Source organism: Nansenia antarctica (genome assembly GCF_963989245.1).
Source record: "Nansenia antarctica genome assembly, chromosome: 6".
NCBI lineage: Eukaryota > Metazoa > Chordata > Actinopteri > Argentiniformes > Microstomatidae > Nansenia > Nansenia antarctica.
In genome coordinates this window covers 14,298,649-14,316,148 of record NC_137676.1, presented here as the reverse complement: position 1 = coordinate 14,316,148, position 17,500 = coordinate 14,298,649, and the positions used below count along the sequence as shown (strand labels likewise).

General features: G+C 43.0%; 1 protein-coding gene across 1 annotated transcript in view; it reads left to right on the top strand.

The window, feature by feature from the left end:
- The window catches only part of LOC308161348 (dedicator of cytokinesis protein 3-like), a gene marked incomplete at both ends in the record, with an annotated part of 48,614 nt that overhangs the window by 17,987 nt on the left and 13,127 nt on the right, over positions 1-17,500 (top strand). The window contains 27 exons of the mRNA XM_080535354.1: positions 488-548; positions 693-840; positions 3,249-3,337; positions 4,175-4,300; positions 5,496-5,620; positions 5,826-5,988; positions 6,205-6,311; positions 6,669-6,840; positions 8,057-8,154; positions 8,317-8,400; positions 8,706-8,806; positions 9,272-9,353; positions 11,359-11,529; positions 12,237-12,429; positions 12,932-13,059; positions 13,673-13,819; positions 13,935-14,033; positions 14,772-14,866; positions 15,058-15,133; positions 15,794-15,894; positions 16,057-16,115; positions 16,257-16,405; positions 16,515-16,600; positions 16,772-16,798; positions 16,928-17,023; positions 17,128-17,188; positions 17,317-17,410. Coding sequence (XP_080391480.1) covers positions 488-548; positions 693-840; positions 3,249-3,337; positions 4,175-4,300; positions 5,496-5,620; positions 5,826-5,988; positions 6,205-6,311; positions 6,669-6,840; positions 8,057-8,154; positions 8,317-8,400; positions 8,706-8,806; positions 9,272-9,353; positions 11,359-11,529; positions 12,237-12,429; positions 12,932-13,059; positions 13,673-13,819; positions 13,935-14,033; positions 14,772-14,866; positions 15,058-15,133; positions 15,794-15,894; positions 16,057-16,115; positions 16,257-16,405; positions 16,515-16,600; positions 16,772-16,798; positions 16,928-17,023; positions 17,128-17,188; positions 17,317-17,410 — 2,938 coding nt within the window. The remainder of the gene's footprint in view (positions 1-487; positions 549-692; positions 841-3,248; positions 3,338-4,174; positions 4,301-5,495; positions 5,621-5,825; positions 5,989-6,204; positions 6,312-6,668; positions 6,841-8,056; positions 8,155-8,316; positions 8,401-8,705; positions 8,807-9,271; positions 9,354-11,358; positions 11,530-12,236; positions 12,430-12,931; positions 13,060-13,672; positions 13,820-13,934; positions 14,034-14,771; positions 14,867-15,057; positions 15,134-15,793; positions 15,895-16,056; positions 16,116-16,256; positions 16,406-16,514; positions 16,601-16,771; positions 16,799-16,927; positions 17,024-17,127; positions 17,189-17,316; positions 17,411-17,500) is intronic.

Sequence of the window (17,500 nt, the reverse complement as noted above, 5' to 3'; positions counted from 1 at the left end):
AAAAATGCATCTGGTCTGCATCTAATGTATTCCCTGGCAATGCATCTAGTCTATTTCATTTCATTGTATATATTCTGCTAATATTTTCTAGACATTTCAATATGATTACTGCAAAAATGCACCAAATCATTCTGTTTTGAATGTGTTCTTCACAGTTTTGAACACAGTGTGTTAACATTGGAAAAATGTGTTGCAAATACATAGTGTTTTGCAGGTGGTGGAGTTTGAATGAGAGAAGAGTTCATGGATTTTGGAGAACTTGGTCATTGAATGCATTTTGTGTGAAAGCAATGTAAAAATTAGTCACAGTTTGTTTTGAGACTTCTGTTTCGCTGACTGTATGAAGAGTTTTGACAATGTGACTTCAGCTTTGAACACTGCGACTTAACAATCATAAAATACTGTAACTACACCGTATTTGTTATAATACAAATACTATTGGTTATAAGCGGCTGACTTAATTTATGTTCTTTGTGCTCCTCCACAGGACCTGAGCAGTAAAGACTTGAAGAGAGACCTGTACATTGTTGCACATGTCATAAGAACTGGTAAGTCATGTGGGCCAGAATACAGTATATAATGTATATCACAATGTTTATTTATTAACAAGCAGACCTTGGATACCATGAAGAGCAGTTCTCCTCCCACAGAGCTAATGCATTATTGTTGTTGTTGATGTTGCTGTGTCCCAGGGCGGATGTTGTTGAACGACTCTAAGAAAGGTCCACCCCACGTACAGTACAGGAGGCCCTATGGCTGTGCTGTCCTGGCCATGAGCGACGTGTTCCACACCATCACTGACCTCAAAGAGGAGAAGGACTTTGTGCTCAAGGTTTACACGTGAGTACACTACTAGAACTGCTAGGCATTTAGCAGACACTCTTATTCAGTATAACTTACAATACTGTATGTATCTTATTGCATTGAAATACACATCACCAGGAGGTGACAGGTAGTGTGTCATCTGCCTTTCACAAAGATATCTCATTGATCACAGATATTTTGTAACAACATCAACGTACACTCTTACCAGAGGTGGAAAGAGTACTAAGACAAATCATACTCTAGTAGAAGTACTGTTACTTTAGTGAAAATGTACTTCACTTGAAGTGGAGGTTCTAGTCCAGGAATAAGTAGCTCAATACATTTAGATTAAAGAGAACTATTGGGTGATGAGGCTTGTGAGATCATAGATTCATCTCATTGATCATCTCATTCATAATTTTGACTACTGACTATTTTTACTATTTTGTACATACTTGTTGGAAAAAAGAAACTACTACTACTACTACTACAAAAGCGGCTGTCATTCACCAGACGTCCAGCATAACCGTATTGCTGAAATACTAGGCTTGTTTTGCTAAGCTTCTTGTCTTAATCTGAACACATTCCAAGTCACAGACTTTTCCCTAGTTATTTTTAAACAGCTGGAGGTACAGTTTGTGTGAACATAGTGTGCTGATCTGGTGCGAGATAGTTATAATTATACAGTATATAGTCCGTCTAATACTTTGGGTTCTCTCCATTTGCAACGCACAGTGTATTGGGTGGGTGGAGTATGCGCTTAAAGGCTGATGAAAGTGCTCAGAGGGGGATAACTCCTCCCACCCTGAACCACCAGAGGGAACAGATCAGGTGTGCCCCAGTGATAACTCAGCTCAAGGCAAGCTACGGAGCCCCCCTGGGGTCACATGGTAGAAAAACATTATTTGATGTGTGAATCCGTTCCCTCGGTTTAGTAATTCGTTCCCTCGGTTTAGTAATCCGTTCCCTCTGTTTAGTAATTCATTCCCTCGGTTTAGTAATTCGTTAGGGTTAGGGTTAGGGTTAGGGTTAGGCCCTACGAGCCAGAACGATCGCAAGGATTCTAATCCTAACCCTAACCCTAATCCTTGCGATCGTTCTGGCTCGTAGGGCCTAACCCTAACCCTAACCCTAACCCCTAGCCAAGGAGAGAGAGCAGAAAGCTCAGAACATTTGCAATAGCGATTGTTGGAAATAAAATAGCGAGGTGCAATACCTGATTCAAAACATAAGAGTCAAAGTATTGACCTTCAAAGCTACTTTAAAAAGTTTAAATCCTTGAAAATTCATGTGAAAATACTTAATTACAGTAACAAAAAAGTGTGTTACTTTCCTCTTACTGTAAACTACAGTGTCATTACTTTAATTGTTTATTAATTGTACTGTACAGACTGTCACTGTACCTGACTACCGTATTTGTACATGGTATGAGAATAACATATCAACGCCACTTACTGTCGTATTTCTTGAGACAAGGATGTCGTATTAATGTTTTTGTTACGAATGTTGTACGAATGTCGTACGAATGTTATATGAATGTTGTACAGATGTTCTTCATGACAACCCAATGCTCCACTGTGTTGATGTGTTGTGTGTTTTGACCAGAATGATAATGAAGTGTCCTCTGAAAAATCAATAGCTGCTCACCCCTGGCCAACCACTGAAGAGATGAGGCCGGGAGGCAGAGAGAGACATCACACTTAGATAAATGAACAAACTTAGAGGACAAAGTTTGAGGAGGAGGAGAAAATAACACAAAGCTAAGCATTCTCTGCTGTGTCGTGACTCAATGTCTGGTGCCTCCCTTGCTGTCCTTTACATCCCCTCTCTTCCTCAGCATCTGGCCTGCACTGTATGGGGCCTGAATAATACCCTGCTGCTGAGTTCAATTGTACAACTTAATACTTTTTAAATGCACTTTTCCGTCGTTATCTATTTGAACAGCTTGACGAGATTAACGCACTGCGCTGTATGAAATAACGAGTATTTCTATTATGATTACCGCTCTTTGTGAAATAAAGAATTACCCTCGTGATTACTATTGTTATTCAGTACATCCTCATCCTCGCAATCAAAGCGCACCTCCATTTGCAAAAGCGAGCAGCAATTCAGTGCAGAGCTGCTGCCTCTAAACTGTCTGCTCCTATAAGGCTCCAATACTTGCATTTCCCCTTGCCTTTCCCAGGGGCCTATGGGCCCACGGTAATGAAAAAGGCTGGTGGAGAGCTAGCTGTCAGCTTAACTTAGCGCGCGGTGCGCTTGGGGTAATGTGCTGCTTGATAGCGTCCCCCCCCCCACTACCTTTTTCTCCAGGAGGAAAACGGTTCTGGGGCACACACTGTTCGGTTTGTCCCCTGTCGACCGTCACCCTCCCTTCATTTGTCCCCCCGTTAATGTGCGTAATGTTGTTAATGGTTTCCCTCCATCTCGATCTCTCCCCCCAGATGTAACAACGAGAACGAGTGGTTCCAGATTCAGGAGAACATCATTCGCAAGTCCAGCACCAAGTACTCGGCTCCCAGTACCAACTATGGTAAATATGGTGTTGCCGTGTTTCTGTTCAGACAACAGGTGTCAGTCGCCATTAAAAGACTGAGGATTGACTAGACAACACAAGCTAGTCATAGGAGTTGGCTGGAGCACATACCGATCTTGAGCCAAGGCAAGTGATTCATGTGTTTTGACCAAAAATGTGCAGTGCTGCTCAGTGTACCTGACTTTGACTGTCCAAGAGGTTTCCCAAGGTTGAATCAAATATTCATGGTCATAACGTGATATTGATCAGTGTGTCCATGATAATCACCATTCAGGATAAGCTGAAGGAAAGTGTTATGATTATTGATGGTTCAGTACAAGGTTAGGCAGCCACAAGGAGAGAGGATATGGGCATTTTTTTTAACTAGCAGAGCTGTTTCTGGCCAAATATAATCACGGTTGTTCCCCAGCGTTTTTTCAGCGTCTAACACTGTAGCATAATGTGAGTCACCTAGCCATGTACCCTACCCTTATTTTTTCTTTCTCCTATTCCCTATGCCACATCACATCTCTTTCTCTTTCTCTCTCTTTTCTCCTTGCGCTGACTACATCTCTCCATCCGTGCTCCTGTCTGTCTCTCACTCCCCCGCACTCTGACTAATGTCCCTTAAATACCCCTCTGTTACTCCCTCCTCTCTCCCTCCCTCCCTCCTTCCCTCCCTCCCCTTCTCCCTTTTTCGGTCTCTCTTTCTTTCCTCTCTCCCTTCTCTCTTTTCTACGCCCCCTCTGTCTCACTCTCACTCTTCCCCTTGCTCCCCCTCCCTTCTTTCCCCCTCTCCCACTCTCCCTAACCTTCCCTTCCACCCCCCCCTACCACCCCCCCACCCCTTCCCAGGCCTCATCATCTCTCTGCAGCTGCTGCGGGGTGAGTTGGAGCAGATCAGACGAGAGAACCAGGCTGTGTTCAGCAGAGCCCTGGCACTCACACGCAAACTCGGCTTCCCCGACGTCATCCTGCCAGGTGAGGGTGCAGAGAGCAGGGGGTTGTGGGGGGATGGGGAGTTGGGGGGATGGGGGGTTGTGGGAAGTTGGGGGGATGGGAAGTTGGGGGGGGGGGGGGGTAAAGGCTGAGGGGTGAGGAGCAGGGGGGAGGGTCTAACGAAAAGGGGCTGAGGTGTATAAGCAGGGGTCGGTGAGGGAGGAGGGAGGAGGGGTAGAGGGTAAAGGGGGGCAGAGATCAAAAAGGCTTAGAATGTTTCAGCCAAGGGCATTGATTTTTGAGGTGGGAGAGCCACTGTACCATACATCCCATGTACAGTGTTTCAGATGATGAAGAAGGAGGCTGGCCACGGTCCAACGGGCTATAATTTGGCTACAGAATTTGGCTGTAGTTCGACCTGTGCTGAGGAAATACAGTAAAGGCCACTACGCTCACGCTACAGCTGCTCACTACAGGCAGTCGGGTCACAGCTAACAACAGAAATAAGTATTCAAAGGCTGTGTGTGTGTGTGTGTGTGTGTGTGTGTGTGTGTGTGTGTGTCTGTGCAAGCATGTGTTTATTTCTGCTAGTTTCATCAGCCAGCATCACTCCTCATAGGCCTATATTGAGAGTGATACTACAGTGTACACACCTTTGTTCCACTCTCAGTCTGATATATACCTCCCAAAATCAGTGACTCTCAGTGACTCATCTGTCCCCAAGGAAATGACTTAGATATAAATAACAGTAATCTTATCTTATAAATAACTGCAATATCTCCATCTCCACTAGTCACTGATACCCCTTCTATGAAGCACTGACCTCACAGGGGAGGACGGGAGTTATGAGCTGATGTGTATTGCATCTCACAAAGGCAATATATTTCATTGACAAGAACAATAAGGCGGCACCGTATAGTGTCAGCAACGCATCATCCTAATTCATGTTGACCACTGAACAGCCCCATCCTCTCATCAGAGGATCCCTTCTGGCCTCAGGTCTTCTGAAGCCTCTGTCTTTCATGTACATGTAACTTGTTAACAGAGAGGAATTTTGTCCGAGGCGCAAGATGTCTTTCTCATGTAGGCATCTGTGAGCACTGTTTTTATGAGCGGTAGTGACACTGTGGCAGGGGAGGCCTGAGAGAACACTCTACTAGAACACAGGCGTTGCATTAGTAACCGCAGGTCGCCTGTGCTAGTAACCACGGTTACTATGCCTGTGTCTGTATTCAAGGAGACACTCGTAACGACCTGTACCTGACCCTGGAGAGAGGGGACTTTGAAAGGGGCGGCAAGAGCGTCCAGAAGAACATCGAGGTCACTGTCTATGTACTTTACGCCGATGGGGACACCCTTAAAGTAAGGGACAATATTTGTGTTTTTTGTTTTTCTCTGCTAACCTTTAGTCCTTCTAAAGGTCCGTCCATCCATCCATCTAACCCTCCAATCCAATCCATTGATCCATCCATCCATCCATCCATCCATCATCCATCCATCCATCCATCCATCCACCATCCATCCATCCCTCCGTTGTAAGAGAATCTTTCCTCTCTCCCCCCATCAGGACTGTATCAGTTTGGGCAGCGGGGAGCCCAACACCAGTGAGCATCGCTCCTTCGTCCTCTACCACAACAACAGTCCTCGCTGGAGTGAGATGGTCAAGCTGCCCATCCCCATAGACCGCTTCAGGGGGTCCCATCTGCGCTTTGAGTTCCGACACTGCTCCAGTGAGTCCATGTCGGTGGCCATGTATCAGCCCTAGTACAGTACAGTGTGTCCCAAATGATGGGTCAGAAAGACCCATGGATGCAATGAGGCATTTCTTGAAGGCTGTTTTTAAGATGCGTTTGGATTTAGCACAGCAGTTCGGCATGGTGTGTATTGCATGCGGTGTGTATTGTAGATGGTATTGTGATATATGACGCCTTGGCTCCTCTCCTCAGCTAAAGACAAGGGAGAGAAGAAGCTATTTGGTTTCGCCTTCACTCCACTGATGAGAGAGGATGGGACCACGCTGTCAGACGAAAGCCATGAGCTCTACGTCTACAAGGTCAGGACATCATTTGATTATATTTCTTTAAGGAATTTCTGCTTTATTGGGAAAGAGACAATAGAGATTGACAGGAAAGATGGGTGAGAGAGAGGGGGATGACATGCAGGATATATCGAAGGTCGGAATCGAACCAGGGACCTTGCGATGACATGGCATGCGCCTTAGTGGCTACGTCACTTACGTACGTGCCTCACATCCACACATATCGGATATTACAGACAATACAGAGGTGAACTCTGAGAAAAGTGATTGAATTATTCAGTTCTACTCTCGACAATCTTGCACCGCTGAGCATTTGATATGGAACACCTGAATCTAACGCGTCCGTCTCCTTTTCATCCCTGTGTTCGTCAGTGTGATGAGAACGCCACCTTCAGTAACCAAGGTCTGTACCTGAGTATGCCCTGCTGTAAGGAGGACTTCAACAGCTGCCCCAACCTGCCCTCCAGCCTGCCCTTCCAGAGGAGCCCCAAGGAGACCTTCTGGGTGTCCACTCAGCTCTGCTCCACCAAACTCACACAGAACGGTAAGGCTAACCTGGCGTTTCCCTTCCGTGCACCAACTCTTTGGAACCTTCTTCCATTGGACATCAGACAGGCATGCTCAGTGAAAGTGTTCAAAACCAAGTTGAAGACCCACCTGTTTTCTGTTGTCTATAATGTCATAGCTTGTGTATTTGTGCTGTGAAATTATGTGTGTTTTTAATTGAAATAGTTGTTTTAAATTGTTTTAAATTGTTGCTTACCTATTGTAAAGCACTTTGACGTAAAGCGCTATACAAATAAAGTTATTATTATTATTATTAACCCATTAGCTATACATCTATAGATTAGTTATACAGCTATACATTACATCTATACATTAGCTATAGTCTACATCTATACATTAGCTATACAATAGCTATACATTAGCTATACATCTATACATACAGCTATACATTAGCTATACATCTATGCATTAGCTATACAGCTATACATTAGCTATACAGCTATACATTAGCTATACATCTATGCATTAGCTATACAGCTATACATTAGTTATACAGCTATACATTAGCTATACAGCTATAGCCTACATTAGTTATACATCTATTAGCTATACATATACATTAGCTTTACATCTATACAATAGCTATACATTAGCTATACATCTATACATTAGCTATACATCTATACATTAGCTATACAATAGCTATACATTAGCTATACATCTATACATTAGCTATACATCTATACATCAGCTTTATATCTCGTCAGACTCATCTGAAACAGTAGTGGCAACATTTAAATAATTTAACTTCACACAGAACTGTAAAACTAACTACAGTATTCATACTTCCACTCACCAAACTTCTGTTCTATTCTATTATGTTCTATTCTATTCTATTATGTTCTATTCTATTCTATTCTATTATGTTCTATTCTATTATGTTCTATTCTATTCTATTCTATTATGTTCTATTCTATTCTATTCTATTCTATTATGTTCTATTCTATTCTATTCTGTTCTATTCTATTCTGTTCTGTTCTATTCCATTCTATTCTATTCTATTCTATTATGTTCTATTCTATTCTATTCTATTCTATTCTATTATGTTCTATTCTATTCTATTCTATTCTATTATGTTCTATTCTATTCTATTCTGTTCTATTCTATTCTGTTCTGTTCTATTCCATTCTATTCTATTCTATTCTGTTCTATTCTATTCTATTATGTTCTATTCTATTCTATTCTATTCCCAGTGGACCTGCTGGCCCTGCTGAACTGGAAGGCCCATCCTGACAGAGTCTTGGACATCCTGGGCCGTCTGCGCCACATCAGCGGAGAGGAGATTATCAAGGTTCATTTCCACACTTTCATTGATCTTATATCTTCAAATACAGAGCTGATGCGTCTTAGAGAGGTTCACTGAGACCACACAATCAGAACTGATACACACAGTGATGTGTGTATTGTGTGTTTGTAGCACACTGTAGACTGAGCTGGTCCCTCTCTCCTACAGTTCCTGAGAGATGTCCTGGACACACTCTTCTGTCTCCTGGATGACAACACAGATAAATACGGCCCACTGGTTTTCCAGTCGTTGGTAAGACTAGATAGACATTCTTAAAGAAATATAACCCTGTAATCATGCAATGAATAATCATGCGAGAGAGAGAGAGAGAGAGTGTGTGTGTGTGTGTGACCCTGATGCAAGCACATGCGAACATGCATGACTGCATGGAGTTGTGTGTGTGTGTGTGTGTGTGTGTGTGTACACGTGTGTGATAATTTCATACATTCCATACATTAATCATGTATCAAGTATTAAAAACATGTTAAGCACTCTATCTCATTCCTGCAATTCCCTAACCCCCACTGTGCTCTCTCTATCTGTCTGTCTGTACTCAGGTGTTTGTCATCAACCTGCTCAGGGACAGCCGCTTCTATCACTTCCGGCCTGTTATGGACTCTTACATCCAGAACCACTTTGCAGGAGCTCTGGCTTACAAGTAACGCCACTATTACTACATTATCAGAATCAGAATCAGAATTATTTTTATTGCCAAGTATATTCGCACATACAGGAAGTTGACTTGGTGTGGTTGGTGCATGGAGCATAAAGATAAATACAACAATATAATAAACAGCAATATATAAGCAAAAATTGTTTAAAAATACAATGACAGAAAGGGTCAGTAGAACACTAATTATGTAGGCTGTAAATTATAGAATGTAAAACTAATATAGATTACATTGTCAGTTGTATGTGTGTGCTTGTGCGTGTGTGTGTGTGTGTGTGTGTGTGTGTGTGTGTGTGTGTGTATGTACCATTAGAATAGGCCTCACTATGACAGTAATTCATGAAGGTGGGGTGGTCTATGGTTTCTGTGTTGCTATAGTATCATGTTATCTAGAGGGATACCAGACCATACAGAAGTTTATGGTGCTCATAGTTGTATATGTGTACTTGTTAGGGAGCTTATCCGCTGTCTGAAGTGGTACATGGACCGCTCTGCTGAGGTGGTCCGACAAGATCACATACAGGAGGCCATGAGGGTAAGGCTCATTATGTATTCATCAGAGAACATCTTTGAAAGAGAAAAACGTTTTATACAGTATAAACCGATGCCTCGATGGAAATGTCATAATTGAAACAACAGTATTGTACAAACTGCAAACACATTTTTACTTTTTTCCCCCCACACATCCCACTAGTTGAGGTAGTGGGCTGAACAACCCAAATGTGCTTTATTAGTTGGACACAGAAATGGAGAATGGTCAGATGAAGGGTGTAGTCTAAAGCCACCGGCAAGAAAAAGGCTAGGGATCAAGGCAGGAAGCAAATCAATATAGCAGGAAGTCATCAATAGTCCCTCTACTGCACATACTGTAGGTATTGATATGTCTGCCGTTATGGGAATTCTAAGTATCGTTGTGTAAATTCTAACAATGAACAAAGATTCCACTAAGGTCAAGAGTATAGCAAAGCAATCTTCTTCTTTAGTGTGCACAGAGAAAAGGCCTCACCGCCTTATGAGAGACAGACAGAGGAGTTCCAAACATGACTAGTTTCAGTTATACTTTTATACAGTTCCTCACAGGAGAATCAGTCATGGGACACAGCAGTTTTCTTATTGGTCAACCCGAGTTCTTTAAAGCACAACATCATTATAATTCGTGACCACATGTTCTTCATACAAAGGCTAAGGACTGTCCTCATCTTAACGGTCACATAGTTACATTTCTGTCGACAAATATAGCTCTGTTCTGTGATTCTGTCACATAGCATTACAATGCTGATTACAAATTAATTCTGGTTTCCTCTTTGAGTATACTGATGATACTGGGGTCATGTAATAGGATACATTCTATAATGACACTGGGGTCATGTAATAGGATACATTCTATAATGACACTGGGGTCATGTAATAGGATACATTCTATAATGACACTGGGGTCATGTAATAGGATACATTCTATAATGACACTGGGGTCATGTAATAGGATACATTCTATAATGACACTGGGGTCATGTAATAGGATACATTCTATAATGACACTGGGGTCATGTAATAGGATACATTCTATAATGACACTGGGGTCATGTAATAGGATACATTCTATAATGACACTGGGGTCATGTAATAGGATACATTCTATAATGACACTGGGGTCATGTAATAGGATACATTCTATAATGACACTGGGGTCATGTAATAGGATACATTCTATAATGACACTGGGGTCATGTAATAGGATACATTCTATAATGATACTGGGGTCATGTAATAGGATACATTCTATAATGACACTGGGGTCATGTAATAGGATACATTCTATAATGACACTGGGGTCATGTAATAGGATACATTCTATAATGACACTGGGGTCATGTAATAGGATACATTCTATAATGACACTGGGGTCATGTAATAGGATACATTCTATAATGACACTGGGGTCATGTAATAGGATACATTCTATAATGACACTGGGGTCATGTAATAGGATACATTCTATAATGACACTGGCGTCATGCAATAGGATACATTCTACAAACAAACAACAAAGGCTTAAGACAAAAGCTATTTCTGTCATCGTTTCTTTTTCTCTTAAACATTGACATCATTCTCCAGTGAATGATCATTGGCCAGCGAATTATGTAAATGCTGAAGAGAAATAGAAAGCATACAGAAATAGCGTAGTCTTTAGCCTTTGTCAATCACTGGCCAATGAGAACGATGAAATACTACCTAATACCAATGGATTTATACCATGTAATGTCATAAGATTATAAGATGTGATATAGATACTGTATGTACTGCACTGAAAAAAAATATGCTTTTGGATTTACGTCAAAAAAAAAGTTTGGTTCTTCATGATTGATATGTTTAGTCGTTTAATCAACACAAATTATCTTCTTTGATTAAACACATTTGTGATGATTAAACACATTTCAATCATGTGGAACCGATACACCATCTTTTTTTTTACGTAAATCCAAAGTCCTTTTTCTCAGTGTGTAATTGGCATATTTTTCATCCCTCTAACCCTCCCCCAGGCTCTGGAGTACCTGTTCAAGTTTATTGTCCAGTCTCGTATCCTATACTCCCGGGCCACCTGTGGAATGGAGGAGGAGCAGTTCCGGGCCAGCATCCAGGAACTGTTCCAGTCCATCCGCTTCGTCCTGAGCCTGGACAGCCGTAGCTCCGAGACTCTGGTCTTCACACAGGTCAGACAACCACCACTTCCTGTCCAGGGGCAGTCATACTTCCTGTATGAGGCTCAGCTCTATATACTAGTCTGACACTTCTGACGTCTTGGTAATTGGTGATTCTGTTCTGGTGCATGGAGGAATTGTGTCTGTCTCTGGGGTAATTGTGAGCATTTGTGGCTTTATTGACTGTTTCTGTTTAATACATTTTAGTTGTTAATTCATTGTTTGTCTAATGTGTCGTTTTTGTTTGTTTTTGTTTTTAATTTCTGCTGCTGTGATGATTTCAATTGGATGTATTCTTTCATACTATGTATCATTTAATTTTTTGATCTGAGTTGATCGGAGTGTGATCAGCTGCATGTCTCTCTATGGTTGTCATGCTCCTGCGCTCTCACCTGTCTCAGTAAGTCACAGCGCCCCCTTGTGTTGGTCCGCTTTTGGAGCCCACCTACTGGAGTAGAATGACATTGTCTTTAGACACTGATCTAGTTTAGATCAGGCTCCATCCCAGTACAAACAAAGCACCAAGCTCGATGTGTGTTGCTTGTTGTGTTCCTTTCTGAGACTGTGTAACCGTGTCTCTCTCTCTCTCTCTCTCTCTCTCTCTCTCTCTCTCTCTCTCTCTCTCTCTCTCTCTCTCTCTCTCTTCCTCTGTCTCTCTCTCTGTCTCTCTGTCTCTTTCTCTATCTCTATCTCTCTATCTCTCTCTCTCTCCCTCCTAGGCTGCGTTGTTGAACAGTTTCCCAGACATCTTTGACGAGCTGCTGCAGATGTTCACGGTCCAGGAGGTGGCTGAGTATGTGAGGGGGACTCTAGGGAGCATGCCCAGTACGGTGGACATCGGCCAGTCGATGGACGTGGTCAAACTGCAGTCCATCGCTCGCACCGTCGAGAGTCGCCTCTTCTTTTTCCCTGGTAAGCCAAGAGAGCCACAGGAAAAAAACACTTAACACTCAGTGTTTAATGCTCTGAAAGTGCTCTCTCTCTCAAAGGGTTGGATTTTGACCTCGCACTAGGTCTTTGTCACAACAAAGATTTAAAAAAACAAACAAAACAAAAACAAAAAGCTGGTTAAATCTGACAAGTAGAACTATGCAGATGTAGCTTTATATAATACTTACCTCTCTCTCATTTTTCCCTCTACTTTCTCTTAACCACCCTGTTTCTATTTCTCTCCTCTCCTCCTCTATCTCACACTGTTTGTCTCTCTCTCCTCTCCTCCTCTATCTCACACTGTTTGTCTCATCCTGTTTCTCACTGTCATCTCCCCTCTCTATCTCCCCCTGTTTTTCTCTCTCTTCTCGTCTCTCTATCTCTCTGTGTTTCTCTCTCCACTCCCCCCTCAATCTCCCCCTATTTCACTCTCTCTCTCTCTTCTTTCTCTCTCTCCTCTACTCCCTCTATCTCTCACTGTCAGAGTCTCGTAGTATCTTGCTGCCAGTAGTGTTACATCACATCCACCTGCACCTCCGCCAGCAGAGGGAGCTGCTGATCTGCTCTGGGATTCTGACCAGCATCTTCAACATCATCAAGACCAGCGCTTTGGTACAGTACACAGCCTCTCAAATCAGACTCTCTATAGTCTTTGACTAAGTCAGAATTTTAAAAACAAATGACAGATGCTGATATTGTACCATAGATATGATAATCACTCACAGCACAGAAAGGCTGCACACTGCACCAATAGTTATACCCTCTAACCCACCTAATCAGTACCAGTCACGTCCTGCATGCTTTCCTGTTTAAAAGGTAAATCAGTTGTTAAGTAAGTACTGCCATGGCTTGTTAGTGCAGGCACGTTGTCCTTGTTTGGGCATTAAGCCATTATTACGTAACTACCTTAAGATTAATGTTGAATTCATCTATTTAAAAGGTCGATTGAGCAGCACACAGTATACGCATCAATTATTCATTGGATGTTGTGCTCTCTCTCTCTCTCTCTCTCTCTCTCTCTCTCTCCCTCTCTCTGTCTCCCCCCCCGTCTCTCTCTTCCTGTATCGTCGTCCCCTGTCTCTCTCTCTCTCTCTCTCTCTGTCTCCCCCCTGTCTCTCTCTTCCTGTATTGTCGTCCCCTGTCTCTCTCTCTCTCTCTCTCTCTCTCTCTCTCTCTCTCTCTCTCTCTCTCTCTCTCTCTCTCTCTCTCTCTCTCTCTCTCCCAGGAGTCCTCTGTGCAGGAGGAGGTGGAGATGATGGTGGAGAGTCTGTTGGATGTGCTGCTACAGACTTTGCTGTCCATCATGAGCAAGTCCCAATCCCTGGAGACAGCCAGGGGGCAGCGTTGTCCCCAGTGCACCGCTGAGATCACGGTGAGCCTGTCTGCAGAGTGCTAGTACCCTTCACTCACACCCCTTTGAGATCGGAAATAAAAAGAGACAGATACATCCGTTTTATTTTTGGTTCTGTTTTTTGTGTCTCTACAAGGGGGAGTACGTTTCCTGTCTCCTGTCTCTGCTTAGACAGATGACAGAGATCAACTTCCACCATCTACTGAACAACTTCCACAGCAAAGAGGAACTCAAGGTGAGAGGGCCACCCCTCTTGTCTGATTAAGTCTGGTTTATTTGTCATTACGTTGGATACAAGTATACAAAAATGCCTGAGGCAAAGCAGCTCTACAACGTCAATGAACACCAACAATAGAATGTAACAAGGATAATAGATCATATATAACATATAAACATCAACAGTAAATACAGTAACAATTTATAATAATACTGATTTGTTTAGGCTGCAGTAAAGGGAGTAAGAGTAGAGTGCAGAGTGCAATGTCAGTGGATGCCATGTCCTGGCTGACTGGTGTCTAATAGAGTAGAGTGTGATTTCTTAACTCTGAGTTAAAATTAGACAGTAACACAGGAGAGGGTGTGCTGTATGGTGGATATCAGAATGACTGTGATGCAGTCATAGGGTGTGTTCGTAAATACACTCTGAGACCGCCGGAGCATACCCGGGGTGCTCTCTGACTGTTCGGAAATGAACTGATTTCAGTTGAAACCAGAGCAGATTTCCAGAGCATATTTACGAACGCGCCCATAGGCAATACAATACAATATCTTGAAGAGTGTGTGTTATGGCGTATGTGTACGTTATGTCAGTGAAAGTGATGAGGTAGCCATGCTAATATCATGGATATTGGAACGGCTGGAAGTGCTTCTCGGCCAATCACAATGCTTGGTCGGATGTAATTGTGTATGTGTTGTGTAATGATGATTATAGCCCACTGTTATGGAAGTCATTCCTCCAATCTATTTCTTCCAGGAGTTCCTGTTGAAAATCTTCTGTGTGTTCCGTAACCTGATGAAGCTCACCATCTTCCCCCGAGACTGGAGTGTCATGAGGCTTCTGACTAGTCAGTAAGTCTGTCTCAAATTGTGTGACCAGTCCTATTTCTGTCACTACTTCCAAACACAACGTTCACAGAGAAGGGGGAAAAAAAGAACCTAGCATGAGATAAAATAACTCCTCCTGATATCTCACATTTAATTTTAGCGTCTATTTTTGGCACGTAACCATTAAGGGATTATGTTTCTTGTGTCTTCTGCAGTATCATTGTGGCAACAACGCAGTACCTGTCTCCGGCGTTACATAAGAACTTCTCTGAGGCGGATTTTGACTTCAAGGTGTGTGCTTCTGCAGATGACTACAAACTGTCATGTTTAACAGCAGCAGAATGCAAGTAAACAAGAGAGCCTTGAGTATCCTAGGGAAGTAAACCCTGTATAACCAAGAGGTGGCTGTTTTACTCAATATCCGCTTGTTAAGTCTGACGTCAAAAGTGACGTTTAGCTATTTCCGAGTCCAAACCAGAAATTCCCCGCACCAGAGTACCTGTGAACTACAGCGGTAGAATGACAGTTTAATCGTTTTTTAGACTCGGATCTATTCATACAACAAGGGACACAGCACTTTCCCGTTTTCTCCATATTGTCAGGGTATTTGAGCCTCGGAAAAGCGCTATATAAATATAATTTATTATTATTATAATTTCGGCATTTCGAAGACAGCGCCTCAGCCAACGTTGGACCCGGAAACACGTCACGACTTAACAAGCGGATACCTGTAGGTTCCTAACTGCAGTATGCTGTCATCCTCTGAGTGAGCTGTGTGTGTGTGTGTGTGTGTGTGTGTGTGTGTGTGTGTGTGTGCATGTGTGTGTGTGTGTGTGTGTGTGTGCGTGTGCATCTGTGTGTGTGTGTGTGTGTGTGTGTGTGTGTGCGTGTGCATCTGTGTGTGTGTGTGTGTGTGTGTGTGTGCGCGTGTGTGTGTGTTCTCTCTTTCAGGTGTGGAACTCCTTCTTCAGCCTGACTGTCCTGTACATCAACCAGCCTAGTCTGCAGCTGGAGCCCCTCACACAGGCTAAGAGGAAGAAGGTCCTGGACAAGTAAGACCATCTCTTCAGTATCCAGAACCTCCCATGGACACACACATCTCACCTGAAAACTAGGATGCTGACTACCAGGATCACACAAGGCCATGTCTCCCTGAGACTGTCTGTGACCTCTTAGGTTTCTCTTCATCCTCTCCCTTGCCCCCTCCCCTCTAGGTATGGCGACATGAGGGTGATGATGGCCTATGAACTTTTCAGCATGTGGCAGAAACTCGGTGAGACCTGGCAACCAGACGCAGCTTAATACTGTACATAACCCTGCCTGTACACAGATTTTTTTGATAAAAAAAAAAAAAGATACTTGTGTATGTTTCTCAAAGCTCTGTACGGTACCATGACCTGTCTGTGTGCTCCAGGTGAAAATAAACCTCACTTTATCCCGGGAATGATGGGACCTTTCCTGGGAGTCACACTGGTGCCTCAGAGCGAGGTTAGGAATATCATGATTCCCATCTTCCATGACATGATGGACTGGGAGCAGCGCAAGAACGGAAATTTCAAACTGGTCAGTCCTGTTCATGGGCTACATTGTTTCGCAACAGGTTATGTTGCTAAAATCAGCTCTATATTATGGATCTCAGTGCTAGGTGAATTCCTATGCGCTCCTTTCGTAGGTCGAGGCAGAGCTGATGGATAAGCTGGACAGTATGGTGTCTGATGGGAAGGGAGATGACAATCACAGAGAGCTGTTCGGCCTGCTGTAAGCACCAACACCCCATCAGCCTCACTGTATTCAGTCACAATGCTGAGTGTTACTGAACATAATGTAATGCTGCTATTTAGGGTTGGGGTAAGCCTAGGTAACCCTAACCTATTTTCTTCTTGACCTTTCTAACCTTCTCTTGTCTTGTTTTTCTGCTGCGGGACACAGGACTCAGCTGTTTGGTCCTTACCCCAGGTAAGATTCTAGGCCTCAGGACTCAAAAGTCTCCTGCAGTCCTGGATCAAACTAGCGTTTGCATTCTACTACCCTTCAAATATTGTGCATTTAAGTAAACTTCTAAATGCCATCTCTCTCTGTCTCTAGCCTACTGGAGAAGATTGAACAGGAGACGTGGAGAGAAACTGGCATCTCGTTTGTCACTTCTGTCACCAGACTCATGGAACGCTTATTAGATTACAGGTACTCACTACTTTTTTTATTAACAACCAGTTACCATGAAATTGTTCACTGATAGAGTGATATGTTGTAGAGGTGAACAGACATGAACATTTCTTCTGTTTTAGGGACTGCATGAAGGGGGATGAGATAGAGAACAAGAAGATGGGTGGCTCTGCCAACCTCATGGTAAGAAATGTGTCACAAGACCTCGATTATACCTCAAATACCCATCAGACGGGTAAACACAATGGTATATTGACCCATTATTCTCAGTAATTTCACCACCTGATAGCAGCTCTCTCTCTCCTCTTTAGAACTTCTACAAGTCAGAGATCAATAAGGAGGACATGTACATCCGCTACATCCACAAGCTGTGTGACCTGCACCTACACGCGGAGGACTTCACAGGTACCTTCAGGCTCTGCAAGATTGTATGGGTTAGGAGACGTGTCATGTCCATTGGTTCACGCCAGATACAGTATCTCTCTATAGGACTCT